This window comes from Ochotona princeps, chromosome 4 (assembly GCF_030435755.1).
Source record: "Ochotona princeps isolate mOchPri1 chromosome 4, mOchPri1.hap1, whole genome shotgun sequence".
NCBI lineage: Eukaryota > Metazoa > Chordata > Mammalia > Lagomorpha > Ochotonidae > Ochotona > Ochotona princeps.
In genome coordinates, this window is record NC_080835.1 from 92,478,474 (window position 1) to 92,501,168 (window position 22,695).

A 22,695-nucleotide genomic window follows, 5' to 3' on the forward strand; every position below is an offset into this window, starting at 1 on the left:
CAGGGTGCTGAGGTGGACAGGAGTTCTTCCTGCCTCCCAGAGCTTGCATTCTAAAGCAGCAGGTGAGTTGATGAACAAGGCCTTTCAGATCATCTGTCTCACTGTGAGGGCAGAAGCCGGCTAAGGGGCATGTGGAGATGGGCGATCGGGGAGGCAACCGTGAGACAGAAATGGAGCAGTCCATGACCGGCAGCCACCTGGGTGGTACAACCCCTACCTGTGACTTTGTCACTGAAGGTGTTGTGTGTTGCTGTGAGTCCCAGCACACATTGCTGTGTCATACACATGGTAGAAGTATTTGGATGAGTGTGTGTGTGTGTGATCACAGAAAGACACTGTGCAAGGAGAGGTGTCACCAGGTCTCACTAGACTGCTAATGACATGTGTGGCATGACCAAGAGACTAAGGAAGAATGGTGCCTTGTGCCTTTACCTCCCCACTCAGGAGCGCCTCCTGGCTGTGGTATGAGGAGTCCTCCACAGAAACTCCATTTACACAGGTAATGAGATTTCACTCCCACCACAATCACCAGAGATAGACATTATTCTGTGCACTTTAGGAGTGAGGAAACTGAAGCTCAGACTTAGCAGAGCTGGGATTCAAACATACACTGACCTCCCCACTAAAGGCCAGAGGTCAACAGTACCTGCTCACCCCTGCTCTGGCTGGGACCTCTTTGACACACAAACTCACTGGCTGGTGAACGGCTACCCCTTTCTTTCCATTTTCTCTGGTTCTTTCCCCAAATCTTCCCTCACAGGCCAATAACATAGCCCTGTGCTGAGCCAACTAAATATTTCATGGGATTTTAATTTAGCTCTAAAGAAATTCATCCGACCCTGAGACTAGACTGTCACCTCGAGAAATAGCACCAGGGAACACTTGGACCTGCAGGTGACATTGCCTCTTGCCGGGGAATGCTAATACTCCCCTGGGGCTGCCTCACAGTCAGGCTCGGGCCAGGGCTTCCCTCTGAACAGGCAGCATATCGTTTTTGGGGAAGAGGGTAAAGATTTTGAGGTGCAGACTGAATTAATAACCGTGATTGCCATTCCCATAGCCTTGCTGCCCTGTCTTGGATCTTAGAGGAGATAAACATAGTGGGATTGGCATCCATCCACACATTTTGCAGGTGTTCTGCGACCCCAAAAAGTTCCTAGTGGGTCCCACTGCAGGGGTGGGTGAAATGGGCAGGCAGCCTGACTCATGGGGCAGGAGAGCAGATGTGTGTGTTCCCCAGGCTTGTTATTATAAAGTCTAAAGGATGACTCCCGCATGTACACACTGGGCCGGGAGTGGGAGTGAGTTCTGATACCTTCAGAGCCTACTGCCGCCGTGCAGCCCGGTGACCCCAGTGAGTCACAGCTTGTTCCCTGGGCATCTTGAGGACTGGGGGCGGGAGGGCAAGAGGGGAAGGACTGGCAGCAGGTAAGTGGATCAGAAGACAAGTGAGCAGATAATCTAATTTGAAATGGGCTGTGACACGGAATAACATGGTGGGCTCCGCTGCAGCAACGGAGCACTGGGGGCTGAGGTTGCCCCTCTGCAAGCCCCTGCTTGGGTGTAATTAACACCCACTCAGCCCACAGCTGAAGCATGATTCCCATGGCGCCCCTCCCCGCCCCTCCGCTACATCCACATGTGACGCTGTCCATGGTGCTAAAGGATCTAGGGCCGGGGTATGGGGAGAAGGGAGCCCTCTGGCGGGGATCTAGGCTTCCAGTCGGCCTTATGCCGATGAAACTTGTCCCCTCACATTTGGAGCATGATCCAACATCCCAGCTTCCTGATGACACTCCTGCATGCAGGTGCCTGTCAGAAATCAGCCTCGTTCTGACTGCAGCAGGAAGTGGCTCAAGAACAGGCTCTGATATTAGGAGGTCCAGGTAGGGCAGCATGGCTATGTGTTAGGGTCTTGCTGAGTGTCCAAGGGGGAAAGTCACAGCCATGAGAAGGCAAAGTGCACCTTCCTGAGGATCCGTGTTTGTGTGTGTGTGTGTGTGTGTGTGTGGCTTTCTCCATGTGCTGGGATGCAGGGATTTGAGCAAGTTACTAGCCTCCTTGGGTCTTAGCTGCTTTGTGTGTAAAACAGACCCAGTGGCAAGTAGCTCACAATGCTGGCACATTTTAAAAAGATTTAGTTTCTGCTTCAAGAAGTGTGTATGTTTCTAGTGGGGAAATAAGATATGTGTAGAGGGCTCTTGCTGTAGCACAGTGAGTTAGGTCACTATCTGTAGTGCCAGCATTCCATATGGGTGCCTGTTTGTGTCACACCTACTCCTCTTCCAGTCCAGCTCCCTGCTAATGACCTGGGAAAGCAGTGAAAGATAGCCCAAGTGCTTGGGTTCCTACACTCATGTGGGAGACCTGGAAGAGCTCCTAGCCTCTGGCTTCAGCCTGGCCAGCCCTGGCTCTGTAGCCATTTAGGAAGTGAACTCACAGGTGGAAGTTTCTCTGTGTCTCTCCCTCTCTAACTGTGCCTTTCAAGTAAATAAATAAATCTTTTTTTAAAGGGTCATGTGAATGTCAAGAACAATGATTATAGTAAGAGCTAACATTGACAGAGACTGAGGCTTTGTGTAAGTTATTCATTTAATTCTCACAGAAGCTCCAGGAGGGTGGAAACTCTGATCGCCCCCCACCAGATCAGCAAAGCAGCAGGCATGGAGCCGTTGAGGTCACACAGCCAGTGAGCAGCTATGTCAGGAAAGTGGGATCCCAGGCCCTCAGCTCTAACACAAAGCAGGGGTGCGAGAAAGAATATCTTAGCTCCTTTGGGAGCTGAGAGAGGGGCAAATTTATTCCTGGGACGATGATCAGGGAATGTTTATGAGAAAAGCAGAGTTACCAAGAGCAGGTGGCCTCGATGGATGAACTTTTTGTGTAGACGAAGTGTGACAATGGAAAGGGCAAGGTGTGTTGGAGAGTCCATGGAACCAGACTGGCTGAGAGTGGGCTCCAGGTGCAGGCTCAGGGTCGGGGAACTAGGGCTGAATGCTAGGAATGAGCTGCCTGCCAGGACTCAGCGCCCAGCCTAGACTCCAGGGGAACTGGGAGTCATAGCTCATTTCTAGCAAGGAGGATGTGTACAGTTGCAAGGAGCAAATTTTCCTGGAAACATAATATTAATGTTGTCTAATTATTCCTGATTGAACACAACATGAATTTTGCTAGGCACATAGTAAGAATCGTTTATTAAGCACCTACTGTTTAGCAGGAACTGTGCTTTGTGCATTGTCTAGGTGACCTCATTTATCCTCATAGTAACCCTGGAATGACTATTATTGTTCCCATTTCACAGGTGACAGAGATGAGTTTGCAGAAGACATGGTGCTGACCCAGGGTCACACAGTCATTGACTGACAGGGCTAGAACCCAAACCTGACTTGGTTCAGTGCCAGCAATGTGGGCAGTGTCATCAGACACACCACCAGACATACCAGATGAAGGGAAGAAGAGCTATATCCTTGACACCGGCCTCCTTAGGAGGGTGGCCAGGAGCCAAAGAGAAGCACTGGCCAGAAACAGAGTGTAAAGAGCCTGTGGCTGTTGTAACCAGGAGGTTTGAGCTGACAGTGGCTGGAGTGACACAGCTGGTGGCGTGGAGGCTGGGCAGCCCAGCGTGCAGTGGCATGCACTGAAGGAAGTGGAGATGAAGTGAGGCTGGCCGTTGTTTGCCTCTGCTTAGTCTTTTTCTTTACTAGAGCCAGTTGCATGTGTTACAGGTCCAGAAAACAGCCTTAGAGACATAACTGCCTGCCTTTGAATCTTGGCCCTGCCAAGTTCTTGCTGTGCAAACCTAGACAAGTTACATAACCTTCCTGTGTCTCCATTTCCCTATCAACAAAATAGAGAGATGATTGGCCTCTGCCTAATGGGTGTCTTGTGGCAACTGAATGACGAGGTACAGGCAAAGGTTTGGTTAGGTGCCTCATCCATAGGCAGGACTCTAGACATTAGCTGTGTGCCATGCTCATTAATTCAGTTCTGCAGGAAAACCTTGGTTAAAATGCTCTTAGCTCTTCTAATTGCTCTTCTGATGCCTGCCTGCCTCCCATCCCCAATTTCCAGCATACTTCCCAGCCCTGTGTGCTCCAGCCCCTCGGATCTTCTTCCAGCTCCTGAAATATACCAGGATGCCTCCTGCCCCAGGACCTTGGCACATGCCACCCCTTCCACAAAGACAGCTCCCCCAGGTCTGCTTACGCACCTGTTTAGACGACTGGGTCTTAACTCAGGGAAGCCTCCATGCACCTCCCTAAGCCCTTCAAGCCATCTGTTCTGCCTGCCTTCAGAGCTGTCCATGACTCTGACAGTGCTTAGCACAAGGGTCGTTTTACAAAGAACCTTTGGCAATCTGCCTCCTCCATGGAACTATACATTCTGGCTGTCTGTGTGTGCTCACTGTAGTATCCCATCGCACAGTGTAGAGTGCAAAGCCAGCAAGGAGCAGCGAGGTCACACCAAGCCTTAAAGAAGAGTTAGTAGCAGGTGACAGGGCAAAGCCTTGGCATTCAGAGGTGAACTTCATGACATACTACTTCCGGGATGCCTCGGCAAGCTAACTGGGCTAGAGCTGGGCACATGTTATCTCTCTCAGAAAAGCCATGTTGTCTGCGCTCTGCACGCCTTCCTGTCCGTGATTTCAGCTAATGTTGGTTCCATTTTCACAGCCTCGGGCCCAGCCTCACTTTCAAAATTCCGTAAGCCTTTTCTACAGGCAGGAGCTCTTTGGAGACAATTACCTAGGAATGAAGGTTTCCAGTAATGCTTAGCTCAACTTCATTCTGGGTGGCGTTTTCTCATTTCAGCTGTAGCCTCCCAGAGCTTTCCAGTGTTAAGTGACACCATTACAGAGTTAAATCAATGACAGAAAGAAGTGGGAGGTAGGAGGAGCCTGAGAAGCAGGTAAAACCAAACCCGCAGAATCCTGGCGTGCCCAGAGGGCCCTGCGGGGGCAGTCAGCTTCCCCAAGGGCCAGGATGCCTGGGATTGCTGCAGCAGAGAGGATGGTGAGAAACAGCTGTGCAAGAAAAATCTGGAAGCTTATCAGAGAGAACACGGAGGATATGAGAGAGAGAATTCAAAGGTGCTGGGAGGACATTTAACCCACTCTCCCAGAGGAGAATCATGTAACAGCACAGACACTGTAAGAAGTTTTTTTTTTCTAGTGTTTTCCAAAGGATGGGATGGCCTGGGACCTGGAAGAGGCTCCGTGTGACTCTGCAGAGACAGATAGTCACACCAGGACGTGCAAGATGCCGGCCCAGCTGTATATGTCTGTGCCCAGGTCAAGTGGGCAGGACCGCTTGGGACCAAATTCCAGGGACATCTAGGAGCAGTCAGCACTGCACATAGAACAAGCTAGCTGGTCTCTGCTTTGCCCACAACCCATTAGGGGCTAAAAGCTGTCAGCAGAAGCCCTTGGTGAGATTATCACCAAGGTCAGGTTCATCATCACCATTATCATCATCATTATTGTCATCATCATCATCTTCATATTATCACCATTGTCACTGCCATTGTCACCCCAGTAGTAAATGCTTGTGGACCAAGGTCCATTCATTGCATTCTCAGACACGGGCTCTTTCTCCTTCTCAACTATTCTGGGAGGCAGGTGAGATTACTACTGCCCACCCCATTTTTGGAAGAGCCAACCAGAGCTGGGAGGACATTTTTAAAAAAATGCTTATTTATTTTGAAAGTGTTCTATATTTAGAAGGAGACACACAGAGAGATTTTCCATTTGCTGTTTTACTCCCAAATAACCACCATGGCCAGGGCTGGGCTGGGCTGAAGCCAAAGAGCCTGGCGCTTTATCTGAATCTTCCATATGGTACAAGGATCCAAACATTCCAGCCGTCTTCTGCTACTTTTCCCATCTGCATTAGCAGGGGGCTGGATGGGAAGTTAAGGCCAAAGCAGTGTCATCCCGTTACCTTGCAGTGTGTTACGGAGGGCAGCCAGGTAGAGGAGTCACTGCTTAGCGAGTGGGAAGGAATTTTGTTTGAAAGGGGCAGTGGCTGTCTGAAAGATAAGCTAGGGAGACAGGGGAAGGCTCAGTCCACTTCCGAATGATTGGGACCTGCTGCTGCCCTCAGACCCTTCCCTTGGGCTCTCAGTGAAGCCACTGTGGGACCAGAGCCCTAGTGAGAACATGCTGCTTTTCTCTTAGCCAGCCCCTCAAGTCCCAGGGGAAGAGTGGTGGCTGCGCCAACTCTTTTGGCTTTGATAGGGCTGGTGATGGCTATGTAACCCCTCCTAAACTCCATGCAGCAGCAGAGTGTGTTTTGGAAGTCACCTCCAGGCTGGCTCCCACCTGTCCTCCTTGTAGATTCCACAAACATTCAGGAGAAGAAAGATGGGACCTCTCAGAGGCTCAGCACTTCAAAGAATGCTTTCTATCAAAACCAGGGTGAGGTGCAAGGTGTTTCTTGGGGAGGGATGTATTTATACACCCTGGGAGTGTGCGGCCCTCTCACCTCCCCTTCCCTGATCCTTCTCTCTCTTCAGCAGAACCATCCCTGTGGCTCTGGGAGGCCCTGGGGCTCCTGATGTTTCCTGGTTTTCCAGCTGCTTGGTTTCAGGTTGAGACCCACTCTATCTAGGTGGGGTTGCACCTGCCTGACTTTTTCATCCCTAAAAGTAAAACATCCATGCCTAGAATCCCTGGAGCTCTGCTGTTTTCTGACAAGTCTAGTAAACTGTCATCACCTCCACATCCCCCCCACCCCCAGAATCTGCTGACCATCAAGCAAAGTGGGGGTCCATTAAATTGCGCTAGACCTCTTGCAGCCTGCCAAAGCTGAGCATGGGGTTTTACAGCGTGGGGAAGAACTTAAAGAGCACTGGGTTGAACCCTCTCGTTTTACAGTTGAGGAGAGCATTCCTGAGACAGGAGGAACTGGCCTGAGGTCATAGTGAATATGGGGCCCCGCTGCAATAGGAGCCTCTCTTCTGATGTCTTATCCACTACTCTGTTTTTCCCCAGGGATGAGGGGGTTCAGGTAGCCAGACAAGCATCAAGGGGAACAAGAGACCCCAATTGGGCCTTAATTAGGCCCACACTCCCTGTACTCTGGGCCTCCCATGCCAGCAATCCCTGGTGTTTTCATTTCTGCCGTGCCAGCCCCTTTCTTTATGGGTTTGGTTTCATGGAGCATTATCTCCTCGTCTGAAAGCTGCTTTGGAGCGGAATGTCTTTTTAACTAAGGTAAAAGGAAATGAAGGCGCATCTTTTGGCATGATCTGATTGTGCTGATACCCCAGGGTGCAATGGAGCTGAGGTACATAATCACTCTTCTATACTGAGTCAATTAAACATTAAAAACACCACCACAAAACCGCCACTGTTTCTGATGGCTTCTCATTGCCCTCTCCCCGATCCTTCCCTGCCTCCTCTGCTTCCAACTCACTGGTGACTGGGGACACAGGCAGGCAAGGCAGGGGGTGATGATGACTTGGCACTTTTCCTGCAGTCCCAGCTCTGGGAAGTGTCTGTTGGTGAACAGACAGACTAGCCATGTCCCTGTGTATGGCTGCCCTACCACCTGTATTTAGAAAGTAGCTCTGATGGTACAGAATACAGCCTGTGGTCCACACCTACATTGCTCTTTGTGGGGACATATGGAATTGTTTGGTATAACAACTTCTGCAGACTTGTGAAATGCTTTTTAAAAATTCTAATTCAAAGTTTACCCTTTTTGGAGGACAGCTGGGTGTGTGCAAATGAAGCTTGAAAGCAGACACATCTACCTTGGTTCGTTGGTTTGGAGAAAGTACTAGATGTTGTGTTTAGCTCTTGCCCATTGTATTGGTTTTCCTGTTCTTAATCTTTACTTCAATGCATCCATACCAACTCTTTTCCCTCTTGCGTCCTCTTCTCGAGTGTCGGGCATCAGTCAGGACAGGCATTGCACCTGTAGGGCCTTTGTGACTGATTCCTGCTGCTTTGCACTGGCCCTGGCAAGCTGAGCTCAAGTCAGTGTCACTGACATTGAAGAGCTGAGGTTCCAAAAGGCCCAAGCAATCCTCTAACAAGTCCCCCGAATGGAGGTGCTAACAAGCTTGTAATCAAACCCCACTCTGTCATCCCAGGGTTGATTCACTTGATGCCGGTAATCAGCACTCCCCTGGAGAAACCCAGAACGAATCGTTTGCATTTTCCATTTTTTTTTATTAAGAATCTCTTCCATTTGCACACCAGGATCTTTTGAAGATGCCTCACTTTGTAAGGTTCTGAGTTTATTAAGCTTTGCTGGGTCACATGACTGATTTAGTGGCTGGAACGCAGATTGAGAGTGGAAAACTGGAGTGGAGATACAGAAGATGCTTAGCTTTGCCAATAAATTTTTTTAAATCTATTTTATTGTATTGTTGTTGACAATGTTTACATAGTTAATTACGGTTAAAGGAAAAAAAAAGAGAAAAAAAAGGTTCAGGGGGTATAGGGAAGTGGGTAATACTATTATGTCCATATTGTTTCCATCATGTATCTGAGGTAAAGGGGGATATTGAGGGAGAAGCCCCACCCGGTTTCCTGCCCACCCCAAGTCCCAGATATGGGGCATGCTCTGAGATATTTGCTCAAGTGGTGTTAATAGTTCTCCAGTTATGAATCGCTGCCAGTTTCGCTCGATGAGGTCTTCCACTGATTGATATGGTCCCTCATAAGGTCTCCGTTTGCCCCATATTTTGCTGCCAACATATAGCTGAGATGAATGTTTGACCTGTTCTGTCTTCTGTCCTTTCTTGGTTAGAGTTCTGAGTCCAGCAGTTCGATTGGGGAGATCTCCAAAGAAACCTTGAGGTATTCCCAGACCAGATTCTTGTATGTTCTAGCAAGCACAGGGCCCGGCACAGTCCATCACCCCGATCAGCTGGTGGTTTCAATTGCTGGGTTGGTTCTGTTTTCGGTCCCGAGTTGCACTGGAACCAATGGGTGTTGCAGTCCAGTCTGGTTCGGCCCTTACCTCAACCAGTGGGAGCTGCAGCCTAGTCGGGGCGACCCACAATAACCCCCACCAGGCCCGCCCCTACCCTGGTTTGCCAGTATGTATAGCAGAAGACCAGTCTGTCCCCCATCCCATTTGGCTCTTGTACTTGTCAATGGGTATTAAAGCTTAGTTCTATCTAACCAACTCAACCATCCAGCCCTCACGGATGTTATTGAGTGCCTCTCTATCTAGCCGTCCCAGCCCCCGTCCTAGTTTTCATGTCCTCCCGCGGGAGTAGTGACCCAAGAGGAAGGAACCCACTTTTTCCCTCCCAGGTCTCTCTGTCCCGGTTTATGCACTCTTTAAGTGGTTCTGTGATTTGACTTGACAGAATTAGTCCCCAGTGCCAGCTTCTGCCAGCTGATGCTGCAGCTATGCCCAAACATCCCTCACCCACTCTAATTTATGCTTGCGCCCGCAAAAATATCAGCCCAGCCTGGCTTTTCTCTGATCTAGTCCACATGCTGCGCACAGGTGTTGTAGCCTTGCTTAGTCTGGTCTGTCTCTATCCCAGCCCACGCTCTCCAGTGGGAGTAGCTGTCCGGCGAGGGGACCAGCCCCTTAATCCCCCTTGCCAGCTCTGTCCCTCCCTTCCTGGATCTCACGTGTGCTGGTTGGGTGCTGCATTCTTATCCAGTACAGGCAACCACGCACTGGCATTCCATAATGTGTACTTGTTTTGTTGCGACCAAACCCAGCTCATCCCACACTCTGTTCTGGTGATCGGGTTTGCCAGTGGATGACATGAACTGATTCAGCCTGGTCTGCTCCTGACCCATGCCGGATGTGTGCCAGTGGGAAACTTTCCATGGCCTATTCTGGGCTGTTTCCTATCATGCTTCTTGCACTTACCTGCAGGGACTGCGTCCTGCCAGAGGAGTTGCCCAGGCTCCCCCATCAGAACCCCTCCCAATGCCAGATTTTGCGCATGCCAGGGGGTCCTTGAGCCAACCCTACTCAGTTCACCTCCTGTCCTAGCAGGAACAGTGGCTTTTCCTGGCTGGCTTTCACTCCATTCTGGTTCTTGTTGTTGGATGTTTCAGCCCAGCCATGGCTCATCCGTAACCGCATACAGCTCACACATGGCTCAGTAGGGGATTGAGACCCAACCTAGTCAGTCCCACATCTACCCTGGTTCTCCATGACACCAGATGGTGTTGGGGTCTGAACTGGCCTGGTGCATCCAATCCCAGCCCACACTAGTGCCTCAGGTGACTACACCTGTTTCCTAGATAGAACGCAGCCCCCATTCCAGCACATGCACCCCTTGGTGGGAACCTCAACCCAGTTAGGGTTCCCCTTACCTCCCCAATTGGGCCTGTTCCTAGCCGTAAATCATGCACCTGCCCGTGGTTGCTCTGAGGACCAGTAGGTGCAAGAGCCTAGCTCGGTATGACCTGTGCTCCATGCTGGTTTCTAGTTTTGCTTGTAAGCAAAGGTTTGCTCAGTCCTGCCCAGTACATTCTGTTCCATTACCAATTTACACATTTTGGAGCTACTATGCCCTGCTTGTCCGACCCCCAGATCTGGACCACGTGTTCACCAGCGAGAGCTATGACTCGCCAGGGGAGCTTCCCAAGTTCCTCCACTTGATCCACTCCCAGACCCAGTTTACATACATGCCATTGGGTTTTAGGCCAGTGCCCGGTGTACTCTAGCCTCCCATTTGGCCTTGTATGAGCTGGTGAATGTTGCAGCCTGGCCCACCCCACGCCCTATTCAGGATGCACATTTGGGTGCTGCTGCCTTGCCCAGTCCAGTCTGTGGTGGGTCCCTTTACCTGTGATTGATGGCAGGCTCCTTGGTCACACCTAGCTTAGTCCATAACCACCCAAACTTTTAGGTTTACCAGTGGGGCTAAACTTTCTACAGGGTGTGGCCCACACATCCTGCACAGAATCCACCCCAGGATAAGGTTTTAGAGTGCTAGTTGATATTATGGCCCTGCCTAATGTGACCAGTCTCCTGAACCATCATCATGTCAGGCAAAAAAGATATCCTGCTAGACAAGCCGGAGCTGATCTTTTGAATGATAGGTGTTCAAAGCTCAGCATTATTAAGTGATTAGAAGTTCTTCAGAGGAAGAGTTACTGGCATTGGGAATCTTTAGGAATGACTCAGATCCCAGAAACAGTGGGGTCAGCCTAGAGCTATAAAAGCAGCGATTCGGACATCCATTACCCCAGAGCTCCCTGCCCGGGCCCAGCTCAGCATGAGCACATGTTGGCTGGGATCGGGATCCGAGCAAGACTCTCTCTCCTGCAGCCCCCGCCAATAAATTTTTTTTCTCATGTACAAATCATAAATTGTTTGTGTGAAATGGTGGCCAGTATGTACACCTCCCTATTTTCTTTGCGGTGGTTTGAGAAGTGTGTGTGTGAGTGAGAGAGAGGCAGACAGAGAGAGATTGGCATGTTGGTACCATGTAGAACATCTCACCATTCCTCATTTCTTTCTTAATCTTTTCCATCAATAGATCTGCTAGCACCAGAAGAAGGAATTAAAGGAGCTAGAATGTAATTTAGGGGCCATTCTAAAATATAATGCCTAAATTGTAAAAGTGATTCTTAAATCTTAGTGTTAGGTTGGAATCAAATGGGCAACTTGTTACATGTATGAATTTCTGCCTCCTCTCATCAGAGAGGTGAGGTTCTGGGGTGAGGTTCAGGAATTCCTATTTCATCTGCTTAGCAGGTGATTTACAGGCAGGTGACTCAGAGTGCATTTTGAGAAGCACTGTTAGAAAATCACTGAGAAAGACCTAACACTGTCTGAACTTTCTCTCTCTCCTCTGGTTTATGGAGAGGGCTGGAGAAGGCATGTGTCTAGCCTAGGTTGGTTAGTTTAGGTAGTGCAGTATCTGAAGTTGAATTAAGTGCTAGCTCAGGACTTTCCCAGTGTCCCAGGTGTGCTAGAGCAGACCAGCAGGAGTGGGCTTGGTTCCAACAGCAAATATTCAAGTTAGAATAAACTTCCCAACAGGGAAGAATACTGAGGAATTCTGTATGACATCTCCTTTCCAGGAGGGCTTAATTCAGGCCAAATATTCATTCAAAGAGGGTACTTGAGACATGATCTGGAAGAGTAAGGAAAGAGCCTCTTCAGAACAAAGTGTCATTATTTTGCATTAAAGGGGCCAGACCTTTCTCATGGTCCTGCTTACGGCACCTGCATTTTGACCTGGACAGCAATATAAGTGGCCAGTGGTGCCAGGGAATGCAGGGTCTCCCCCACAGATTCCTCTAGTACCCCGTTGCCAGAGGGGGTGAGCCTGCTGCCCACCACCCAGCCTCCCGGCCCGCAAGAGACAGACAGAAGGACAGAGGTTCTGTCTAAGCAGTTCCAATTTATTGGGGAAATTCAGTTTCTTATATAGGGTAAGCATAGCCTCAGGCCAGGAATTTTCAGCCGTTCCAGGAGGGGAGAAACTAGGAGCCAATTACTAGGAGCAGGACTGCAGAAGCCACCTCCCATAGGCCGGGGGTAGGTGAGTGAAATGGCCCTGGCCAGTCTTTCTTTGAAACAACATGACCCTGCCCTGGTTCACACCCAGGGCTCTGTCCTTGGCTGCCATCTTGTTCACCACAGGTAACCCAGTGACCTCGACTGTTAGTCACCATCTTATTGACTTAGTGACCTCTTTGCCCCTGAGCCCCACAAGGGGGGCTTAGTTCCAGCCCATGCTTGGGAGGGGATAGGCTTTGTGCCATTGGTCTCTGTGTTCACATTCTCAGTCTCTGTTTCCTTACTCTCAAGCAAATGTGATTGCATTACACTGTTTCTAGTCCCTGTACTTCCAGCACTTTTACCTATTGTCATCTCTGCCCTCCACCAAACTGCCTTATACACCTTAGGTACTTTGTGACATTTTATTGATCCAGGAGTCCACCTACCTGCCATTTTTCCTCTCCCAGAATCCCACCCTTCTACAGCCAAGATCTGTCTCTAGTGGTGATCCTTGGCTTCAGAATTCTGTATCTATTCAAAATGGTATAATCAAAAATAAGCCTGGGTTATTGTTTCGCTATCCACGTCTGTTGCTTTGTGAGCAGTTGTCCAAATCTGAGATGTGCTGGGTCTGAGGCATCACTCCCTGAGCTGCTCCACCTGGACAGTCTCTGGTCATGAGTCCCCATGCCTGTCTCACGTGGGCACCCCACTGACCAGCTCTCTCTGCTTCTTTCAGAAAGCGGATCTGGCTGTGGCAGGCCTCACCATCACAGCTGAGCGGGAGAAAGTGATTGATTTCTCTAAGCCATTCATGACTTTGGGAATTAGCATTCTTTACCGAGTTCATATGGTAAGAGACTTATTTTATAACATTTATGTCATTACAGTTATTTGCATGCAAACACGGAGTTATATGGTAATAATGAATGACTCACAGAAATATTTAGATTCAAGACTTAAATGCAAATGTACTGGGCTATTTTTCCCCCTATCAGCTGCAGGAACTTGCAAACAGGAGGGATGAAGGGGAAAAAAATCACACTGTGGGCTTCCCAGTAATTACTGGTGCCTGACTGAACAGAAGTGGCCAAGAGTGATGGTTGCATGTTGGGTGTGTGTGCATTTTGCCAGTAATTTGCCTCTAGTTGTCAGTCAGCTTCCCCTGGGGGGTGCTAAGTCACCCAGGAATCCTCAAGAAGCTCACCAGCTCCCGGGTGTAGCTGTGTGCCTCTGATGCAGCAGTGCAGACTTCCTCTCTGGATGGCCCTGGTGACATCAGTGTGGATAATCTGGCCAAACTGAGAGTCCTCTGGCAAGGATGGGTAGACTGAGGATCCACTAAGTTCGCAAGAGCACCAAATAGGAAACAGAGAATGGACATACATGGACATGACCTTCAAGCGCATTGGCTGCAGGTGGGTGTGGGGAAGAGTAACTCTGAAGGTTTCTGATGCATCCAGTGGACCATCATTGCACCACAAAGCAGGAGCCACCTTTACCTGATTTACCTTACTAGATTGCAAGAATGGCTGCCAGTGCGCAGCTGTCACATGGAATTTCCCAGTGCTCTGGCAATTAGTCACTCTCAGTGTTTGTACTTCAGCTTCCAGGGCAGATCCCAGTTCATGATCTGTACCATGAAACAGCCCAATGGGGTAGGGAACCAAGAGTTCACCGCACAGGCCTGCCCAGAACGGCTGCCTTGGTAGGCTTGGCATGGCTCTTGGCCTTGGCAACTGTCAGGGTCTCAGGGACTGCTGCTCACATTTCTCCAGGCAACTGGCTAGGCTGCTAGATAAGTACTGTCCCGTGCTGTGCCAGTCTTGGTGTTCCTCTCCCAGTTTGGGAAAGAAGAGGCAGCATCTCAATTGCAAAGTCCCCAGCCTAAGACAGACAGAAATGTAAGGACCTGGTGGCAGCCAGCACTGTCATTGATGTATCTGCATGAATCTGGGCCATCTTCCACTGCTTCCCAGGCACGTTAGCAGAGAACTCCATCAGAGAAGCTGAGCAGCTGGCACTCAAACCAGCATTCTCATACACGATGCTGACAACGCAAGTGGTAGCTAACCCACTGTAATACGATGAAGTAGCCCCAAGATGCAACCAGTTTAAAAACTGGACATGTCCACATGCTAACAAGTGCAGGAGCAGGGCTTCACCCTGGAATATGTGAGTAGTGCCTGGGTTCTCTGTGGTCGCCTCCTTCCACTCTGGTGTGTGGAATCTATGAATCCTAGTCCTGTAAGGCACTGGTATACTCCTTGTTTATTTGGTTCTCTGGAGTGTTGTTTGGGGAAAGAAGGCAGATTTTGTATTTGGCAAATTGCAGAGAAGGAGACCAAAGTTGGACTTTGGGCTAATGCAGAGCTGGGCTTGGATGCTAAGCTTTCTTATGCAGGGACAGTGTTCTTGGCTTCCTAGACCAGCATTATTTCTTGAGTTTCCAACCACACACACTGAACCCTGAGGAGACATCTTTTTGTGGTAATTATTTTTAGTTTTGATGATTTTTACAGTTGATTAGGGTGATAAGGGTCAAGGGCTGCAGGAAGGGTGATGAAATTACCATTTCCACATTCTCTTTTCTTCCTTCCTGTCTCTGGAGGAAGGGGAACGACAAGGGGAGAAGTCACACCCAGCCTCCTAAACGCCTCTGATCCCTTGGATGGAGGACAGCCACCCAACACCACCCCTTGGTTCCCGACATGGGGCATGCTGTAAGGGTCCTGCTCAAGAGATTTTGATAGCACTCCAACCATGATGAAATATCTCCAGGGCTTACTGCTGGGCAGCCAGTAGATGAAGCCAGCACCATTGGTGCTCTGGCCACCCACAAGCTCAGGATTTGCCCACTGCTTAGCAGCAGTGGACAGGGAGTTAGGACCCCCAGCGGGAATCCTGACCCAGCATGGATTCCCCCAGTCACGGCCATGTGGCTGGGAGATTCAGACATGCCTACAAGCAGACTTACTTGGACTCTACCCACCAACACGGCATCCCTGAGGAGACATCTTAAAGGAATGGATACATAGCCATTCTCCAAATCACTCCTTACGGCCTATTATAGCTGTGACACTTGCTCTGGCCTTGATATCCTGATTAACACAGATGGAACAAAAGCCCTTCTGGTGACCTGTAGCTCATGGGAGAGACACCTAACCCCAAGTCACCTGTGGATGTCTGTATGTTAGCTACCCCATCACATACAATCAGAATTAAACCCAAGTCCCTGACATGTTGGGCATCCTAAGTTGGATTGTTAACTGTTTCCTGTCACTCACAAACCATGACAATATTGGTTCCTAGTATGTTAAGATTTATGTGTCAGTCCTGACATGATAGCCTAGCAACCAAAGTCCTGGCCTTGCACGTGCCAGGATCCTGTATGGGTGCCAGATCTAATCCCAGCAGCCCTGCTTCCCATCCAGCTCCCTGCTTGTGGTCTGGGAAAGCAGTCAAGGATGGCACAAAGCCTTGGGACCCTGCACCCAGCTCTGGCCATTGTGGCCACTTAGGGAATGAATCATCGGATGGAAAATCTCTCTCTGTCTCTCCTCTTCTCTGTATATCTGACTTTCCAACAAAAAATTTTTTTTTGAAAATGACTTATGTGTCACTTTGGCTGGGCTATCTCTTTTCCTCCCCTACCCACATTTAGTCTAGGTGTCACTGCAAAGACATTTTGCAGATGTGATTAAATCTAGCAAGGGTCAGGAACCTTTTTCTTCTGCCAGTGGTCATTTGGATGTTTATAACATCATTCATGGGCCATACAAACTTATCAATGTAAAAAGTAGCCTGCTATTGATTTATTGCAATTGGAGTCCCTCCTGAGGTTGCTTTGATAGAGGGATTTCATAGGCCTTATTCTGCTGGTGGGCCAGATGGTCCTCACTACAATATAGCGAGTAGGTTTTGAAGAAAGGAAATGATCCTGTGTGATGGAAGTGGGCATCCAATTAGTTGGAGGCCCTAACAGAAACAGTTTTTTTTTCTGAAAAAGAAATTCTGCCTGAAGACTACCACATAAAGCACACTGCCTATGTTTGCAGCCTTCCAGCCTGCCCAGCTGACCAGCTGCCACAGTCCTGTGAGCCAGTTCCAACCAATGAATAGATCGGTTGGTCAGTACATCTCCTCTTGGTTCTGTTTTCCTGGAAAACCCCCAGGCTGTGCAGTTCCTCAGACTGGTGAGGATTCCTCTCCTCCTCTGGCCTCCACACGGAGGCACCAGTATGCCACCTGGCTGCTCAGATCTGATTTATAACAGAGGGCCAAATGGAATAAAAAATAAGTGCTGGCATGAGCAGCTTGCACTGAGCAGAACTGACAGTTTGTGCATTTATTCAACAAATATTTATTGAGCGCATTCTGGGTGTGAGGCACGTTGCTTCAAAAGTCTCAGAAAGTCTGCTCGGGAGGGAACCATCCTGAACTGACAAAACCAAGGGAGCTTGGATGAGAGTAGGCGAGAAGCACGCTTAGTTGTACCTGAAACAAAGGAAGTTATTGCAGGAGATGTGAGGCTACAGGGCAGACTGGCGGAGTCCACCAGGAAGGCTGAAATCTAAAATGACATAGAAAAGTGATCTCTTAATGTAATAGTGAGGATGTAAACAGGTTAAAATTCAATATCAGATGTTTATTATTTAGTTGACTTTGTCTACTTGCTAGCTATCTGTGTGCAAAAACATGGCTAATTTAATCTCATTTTAAAAACTATAAGGACGTAGACGCTCTGAGTTCTATGTTTGTAAGATCATCTTGCTGATGAGTACTGGTTACCAAAAGGTGAGTGTCTGGTGACAATCAAACCTGTGTGCATGAGAGTGAAAATAACGCCAAGTGTGGTTCCCTAATGAAGAACCATTGCCAAATCTCCCAAATAACCCAATGGTAGTAAGTGTGTTTCTGAAGTGTAAAGACGATTCTGAGAATATCCGGGCTTTTTCATGAACATGGCTCTTTGAGAGTCTATGATGGGATATTTTTCTGCATCCCAATCTCACAGCAGCCTTAGTTTCTGCTCAGACATCCCTGAGACCAATATACAAGGGATGTTTGACTCTGTTTACCCCTTATTCTTTGTGGCCCATGGGCTTTTTTTATTGTTGTTCATCTGTCCATTAAAAAAAAATCTTTATCTCTCTCTGAGTAGACCTCAGTGAGAGATGCATTAAGGAGAATACTATGAATTTTTTATGATATGATTTTTGGTGTGGAAAGTGCGTTAATTGTACCAATATAGTATTTATGGAAAGGGAAGGTAAAGGAAGTAAAGAGGGGGAGGGAAGAGAAGGAGGGTAGGAGGGAAAGAAGGAGGGAGGCGGGCAGGGAAAGAAGGAATGAAAGGCCAAAATATTAGTGACCTTTGGGCAGTGAGCACCATTCTTCCTTTGTGGCTTTTGGGTAAGTAGCTCTGAGCTCCAGGAACCTGGGTTTCTGCTACGTGGCTCTGCAAGGTCAGGGTATGGGATCAATGATATAAACTTGTATTCTTCCTTTCTGGTCCTAACTCACACTGGTCTTAAGAGAGGGGAGGCAGATCTATCAGGCAGCCTGAACTCAATGCTGTCTCCTTCTGGGTGTCTATACATCCATTTACCACATAGTTTTCAACCTGGGAAGCTGTCAGAAGCCTTGGCTGATGCCGAATGAGTACCCAGGTCATTTGTATGTGGCCTGGCTTTTGGAATCTGGGTTATCTCTGGTGTTCCAAGAATGGGAGTCAAGCGGCAGGGCATCTGAAGCTCAAGAGTCACTTTATTTCTTTGACAAATCAACTCAATTCTTACAGAAAAGTTCAGCATTTTGCATAACACTATAATACTGTAACACCAAGGGCATTGCAGCTGAGTGTTCTGTGAGTCCTCAAAAGACTGTGTATTAAATAAAGGGGAGAAAAACATGTAAGAACACTTACGTCTTACATTACAGGCTATTTAGTTTTTTGTTTTGTTTTGTTTTTGCTTCTACAGCAGTTTGCCTAATGATGTTTTGCTCAGACTAATGCTGAAATAAGTTTGTATTCTTCAAGCACGCCCTAAATGTTGTAGCAAGACAGCATCAGAGTGTGCCAGAAAACTAACCTGGGATTTAGTATTTGGCCTCTACAACCCCAGTGGATAAATGCCATCTAAACCATTCCATGTGGGCAACTGTAGAGAGGTGGGGTGTATGTCCAGGGTACTTGTTTGTTGGCAAGTACCTCTTCACTGATGAAAGTCGTTCACACTCAGGGTCTGGTTTAACACAGCAGTTCTACCAAAGGCAGGGAGTATGATTCCCATTTTACATTTTTAAATCCATGAGCCTAATCATTGCAACAGAAAAAAGAAAGGCCTCCCAGAGGGGCAGGAGCTGTTGAAGCTGGGTTTTCTGTCCCCAGGTCCTATTTGATGATGTAGCACATGCATTTCTCTCGGTGTCAAAGCCAGGTGTTAGATGACCTTTTAAGATCCTTTCCAGGGCCCGGCGGCGTGGCCTAGCAGCTAAAGTCCTCACCTTGAATGTGCTGGGATCCCATATGGACGCTGGTTCTGATCCCAGCAGCTCCACTTCCCATCCAGCTCCCTGCTTGTGACCTGGGAAAGCAGTCTAGGATTGCCCAAAGCTTTGGGATCCTGCACCCGTGTGGGAGACCTGGAGGAGGTTCCTGGCTCCTGGCTTCAGATCGGTTCAGCACCGGCCGTTGGAGTCACTTGGGGAGTGAATCATCGGATGGAAGATCTTCCTCTCTGTCTCTCCTCCTCGCTGTGTGTCTGACTTTGTAATAAAAGTAAATAAGTCTTAAAAGAAAGAAGTTTGTATTTTAAAAAAAGATCCTTTCTAATCTGTGGGTACTCTTATCTATGACCCTATGGAGGATCCCATGCAGTCAGAACTCCTGAGACTCCCTGGAAAATGTGAGCCTAACACTTTCCCTCTAATGTTCAGCTCCACCTTTGATGAATGAATGGGAAAATTTTGTGTTTGGGTCTTTTCCTCTTTTTAACTCTCAGATAAAGTCTCCTCTCTTAGGAGTAGTAGTAACAAAAAAAATCAGACAGTGATTAAAAAGAGAGAAATAAATGCCAGCATTATATTAATGTGCGGCATTTACTGGATCTATTACCCATTTTTCAAGAAGGTCTGTTTTATTTCAGAAAAAAACTCTCTAGGAAAATGGAGAACAATGCTTAGTGAGCCAGTGAATCATTTCTAATGCTACTTAATACTTTGTTATAAGAAAGTAGAAAATGAATAGGGTTCTGTTCCTTAAAGCCAAGTAAGATGATAGCCCCTCTAATGGAAATATGGATCCCTGAATGGATAATCATTTTAATATTGGGTATTTGTCAAGGGATTCTGTCTTAAGAAGTTCACAGTGTCTTATCAACATTTCAGTGATCCTCATATTCTCCCTTCATGTGGATTGTGGTATTTAATTTTATGGAGGAAGAAAATAGCACCCATTAAGTTGAGTGACCGGCCTAGGGTCACTAAGCTAGTGAAAGTCAGTGCTAGGATTAGAATTTAGTCTACTTACCCCAGGCTTCCAATCAGTCAAATGAAAACAGATGGGCTGACATATGAGTTATATTGACCACAAACTCATCTGGGTGTTTTATGTGAAGAGAAATTAATTGCTTGCTTCCCTGTTTCTTCTTGCACTCAGCAGTGCTAACCCCAAATACCAGCCAAACAAACCATTGCAGACACACGGAGCCAAGCTATTCCATGAATTTCAGAGGAAACTACCTCTTTTTGCCTCTCCTAGAAGTAATCATGGAGAAATGGTGTTCTCTTACATCCCCAGTCATGGAGAGAATTTTGTTGACCACTGACCACTGCTGAGAGTTAAATGTGTAATAAGAAACCTCTCTGCAAATTGCTGCTTAGCTCTAATGATGTCAGAAGTCTCTAGAGGATATGACAAGCCTTTGTCATTGACCTTGAGAGAGAAGGGTTTTAGCGTAGGGAAGGAAGACAGTTGATAGCATTAATATGCATTTCAGGAAATGGTGAGGAGAGCATGTGGCCCTTACAAGGATCTGGAAGAACCTGTTATACATCTGTTCCACTGTCAGTGACTTCTTGGGGAAGGCTGAAGTAGAGCCACTGGTTTCCAAAAGCTATCCCCTGCAGAAGGAAGCTTGGTGTTGCCATAATTGCTTCCTAGGCTAGTCCTGAGGGAAGCCACATCATTCATGCATTACAGCCCACAGGAACTCTAGGAGTTACATAAAGTGGCTGCAGGCAGATGGTGTTCCCTCCCCAAGCATCTTTAGCATGTATCACCATAGGAAAGAAAATAGTATTTCTTGTCCATTGAGGAAGGCATCAGCATAAATGAAAGCTTTCTCTGCTAACACACCATCTACTCCCTCCCACTTCACTAAGGGCTCCTGCTAGCCAAATGGGAATAAATATGAATCCAGCCCTTACTATGTGTTAGCTCACCTAGTTCTCAAAACAACTCTGCAAGGCAGGTTTTATTATTACCCCCTGTGTTACAGAAGAGGAAATTATGACCTAGAGGTTAGTGATCTGCTCAGGGTCACAGACGTGTAAATAATAGAGCTGGGATTTGATCCTGGGCCATCTGGCTTCAGGGTCTATGTTTGAATTCACTTGCTGCCTTGCATTTTCAGACTTTGGTCTCCCCATATCTTTGGCTCCAGATTCTGGGAAAGAAGTCAGATTCCTACTCTAGTGTACTGTCATTTCTTGTGGTACCCATGGAGTGAAGGATCAGCAAATTTCTAGGTTGTTTTTTTTTTCTAGCACAAGAGGAATTATTTACATGTGAGGGGAGTTTAATGCCACTTCATGGCTCCATGGGCAGCCAACTGCTGTTATTTAGAGGACCCCAGCACGCCAAGATTATGAGTTTGGTGAGCAACACTTTGGAGCTCCCACACATCAGAGAGCACCAAGGTTGCTGGCTCTGATGTGGTCAGTCTGCAGAGCAACTTAAAAGTCAAGAGCTATGGTTCTAACTTGCTGCCATCTAATTGGCAGTTTCATCAGCTGGTCTTGACCTGTCCTAGACTTTTGGGGCACAAGCTATCTATTAAAACCACTTATCTACCTCTGAAGTGGTTGTATTTACCAGAAGGAATTGACCCAACATGCAGTCAACAGACGCATGTGTAAATCAATATAAATGCCTATAAACACAGCAGAGTTACAATAAATGATGATGGATTTAGATAAATAATGTTTAAGAGGACTTAGAGGGGCTGAGATAGAGTGGGTTGAGATTCTGCTGGCACTGGGGACAAGGCCTGGGATTAATTAGAGTGTTGATTGGAACAGGATGCAAATATTGAAAAGAGAGGAAGATGTGGTACAGCTGCCATTGGAATGAGGGATAGCATGGCATGACTGTGGCACAGCTTGACGAATGAGCAGCGGAGAAATCGAAGCCATCACCAGTGATTTGAGAGAGGCACTTACTCTCCCTGGTCCCAGTTCTTCCATCTGTCAGTTTGGAAAACTGGGTATCGAAATCAAGAGAACATAGTGAAGTACTTGGAGTTCTGAAGAAAAAGCACCACCATCATGCGTCCTTTAAGTTCAGGAAAATCTATTATTTGGAAGAGATGCCTATGGCATATGACACCTGATTTGCTCCAAGCACCAGTAACTCAGATGCCCTTTGGGAAGGAATCTAAAGCAGCAAAAAAAAAAAAAAAGTAGGCATTTAGACTTTTGCAAGGAGCACACTTCTCTTTGGCATCATCAAAACAGTATGGGGCGGGCCCGGCGGCGTGGTCTAGCGGCTAAAGTCCTCGCCTTGAAAGCCCCGGGATCCCATATGGGCGCCGGTTCTAATCCCGGAAGCTCCACTTCCCATCCAGCTCCCTGCCTGTGGCCTGGGAAAGCAGTTGAGGACGGCCCAATGCATTGGGACACTGCACCCGCGTGGGAGACCCGGAAGAGGTTCCAGGTTCCCGGCTTCGGATCGGCGCGCATCGGCCCGTTGCGGCTCACTTGGGGAGTGGATCATCGGACGGAAGATCTTCCTCTCTGTCTCTCCTCTGTATATATCTGGCTGTAATAAAAAATGAATAAATCTTTAAAAAAAAAAAAAAAAAAAAAACAACAGTATGGGGCTCAGCTCATGCCAAGGCTGTGTAAGCCCAGATTCAAATCTCAGATGTCTGCCCACTCCTTGCTCTTCTGGTTGGCGTCAGTCAATCACAAGTGGAATCAGATGTTGCCTTGCCAACGTGGCTGATAGGTTTCTGGCGGAGCTGTG

The 22,695-nt window shown here is 47.9% G+C and overlaps 1 protein-coding gene across 2 annotated transcripts in view; it reads left to right on the plus strand.

Annotated features, from left to right (window-relative positions):
- Nucleotides 1–22,695, plus strand: part of GRIK4 (glutamate ionotropic receptor kainate type subunit 4) — a 427,812-nt gene that overhangs the window by 373,284 nt on the left and 31,833 nt on the right. For both annotated transcript variants that reach the window (XM_058662539.1, XM_058662540.1), the window contains exon 14: nt 13,183–13,296. In XM_058662539.1, the coding sequence (XP_058518522.1) occupies nt 13,183–13,296 (114 nt within the window). The remainder of the gene's footprint in view (nt 1–13,182; nt 13,297–22,695) is intronic.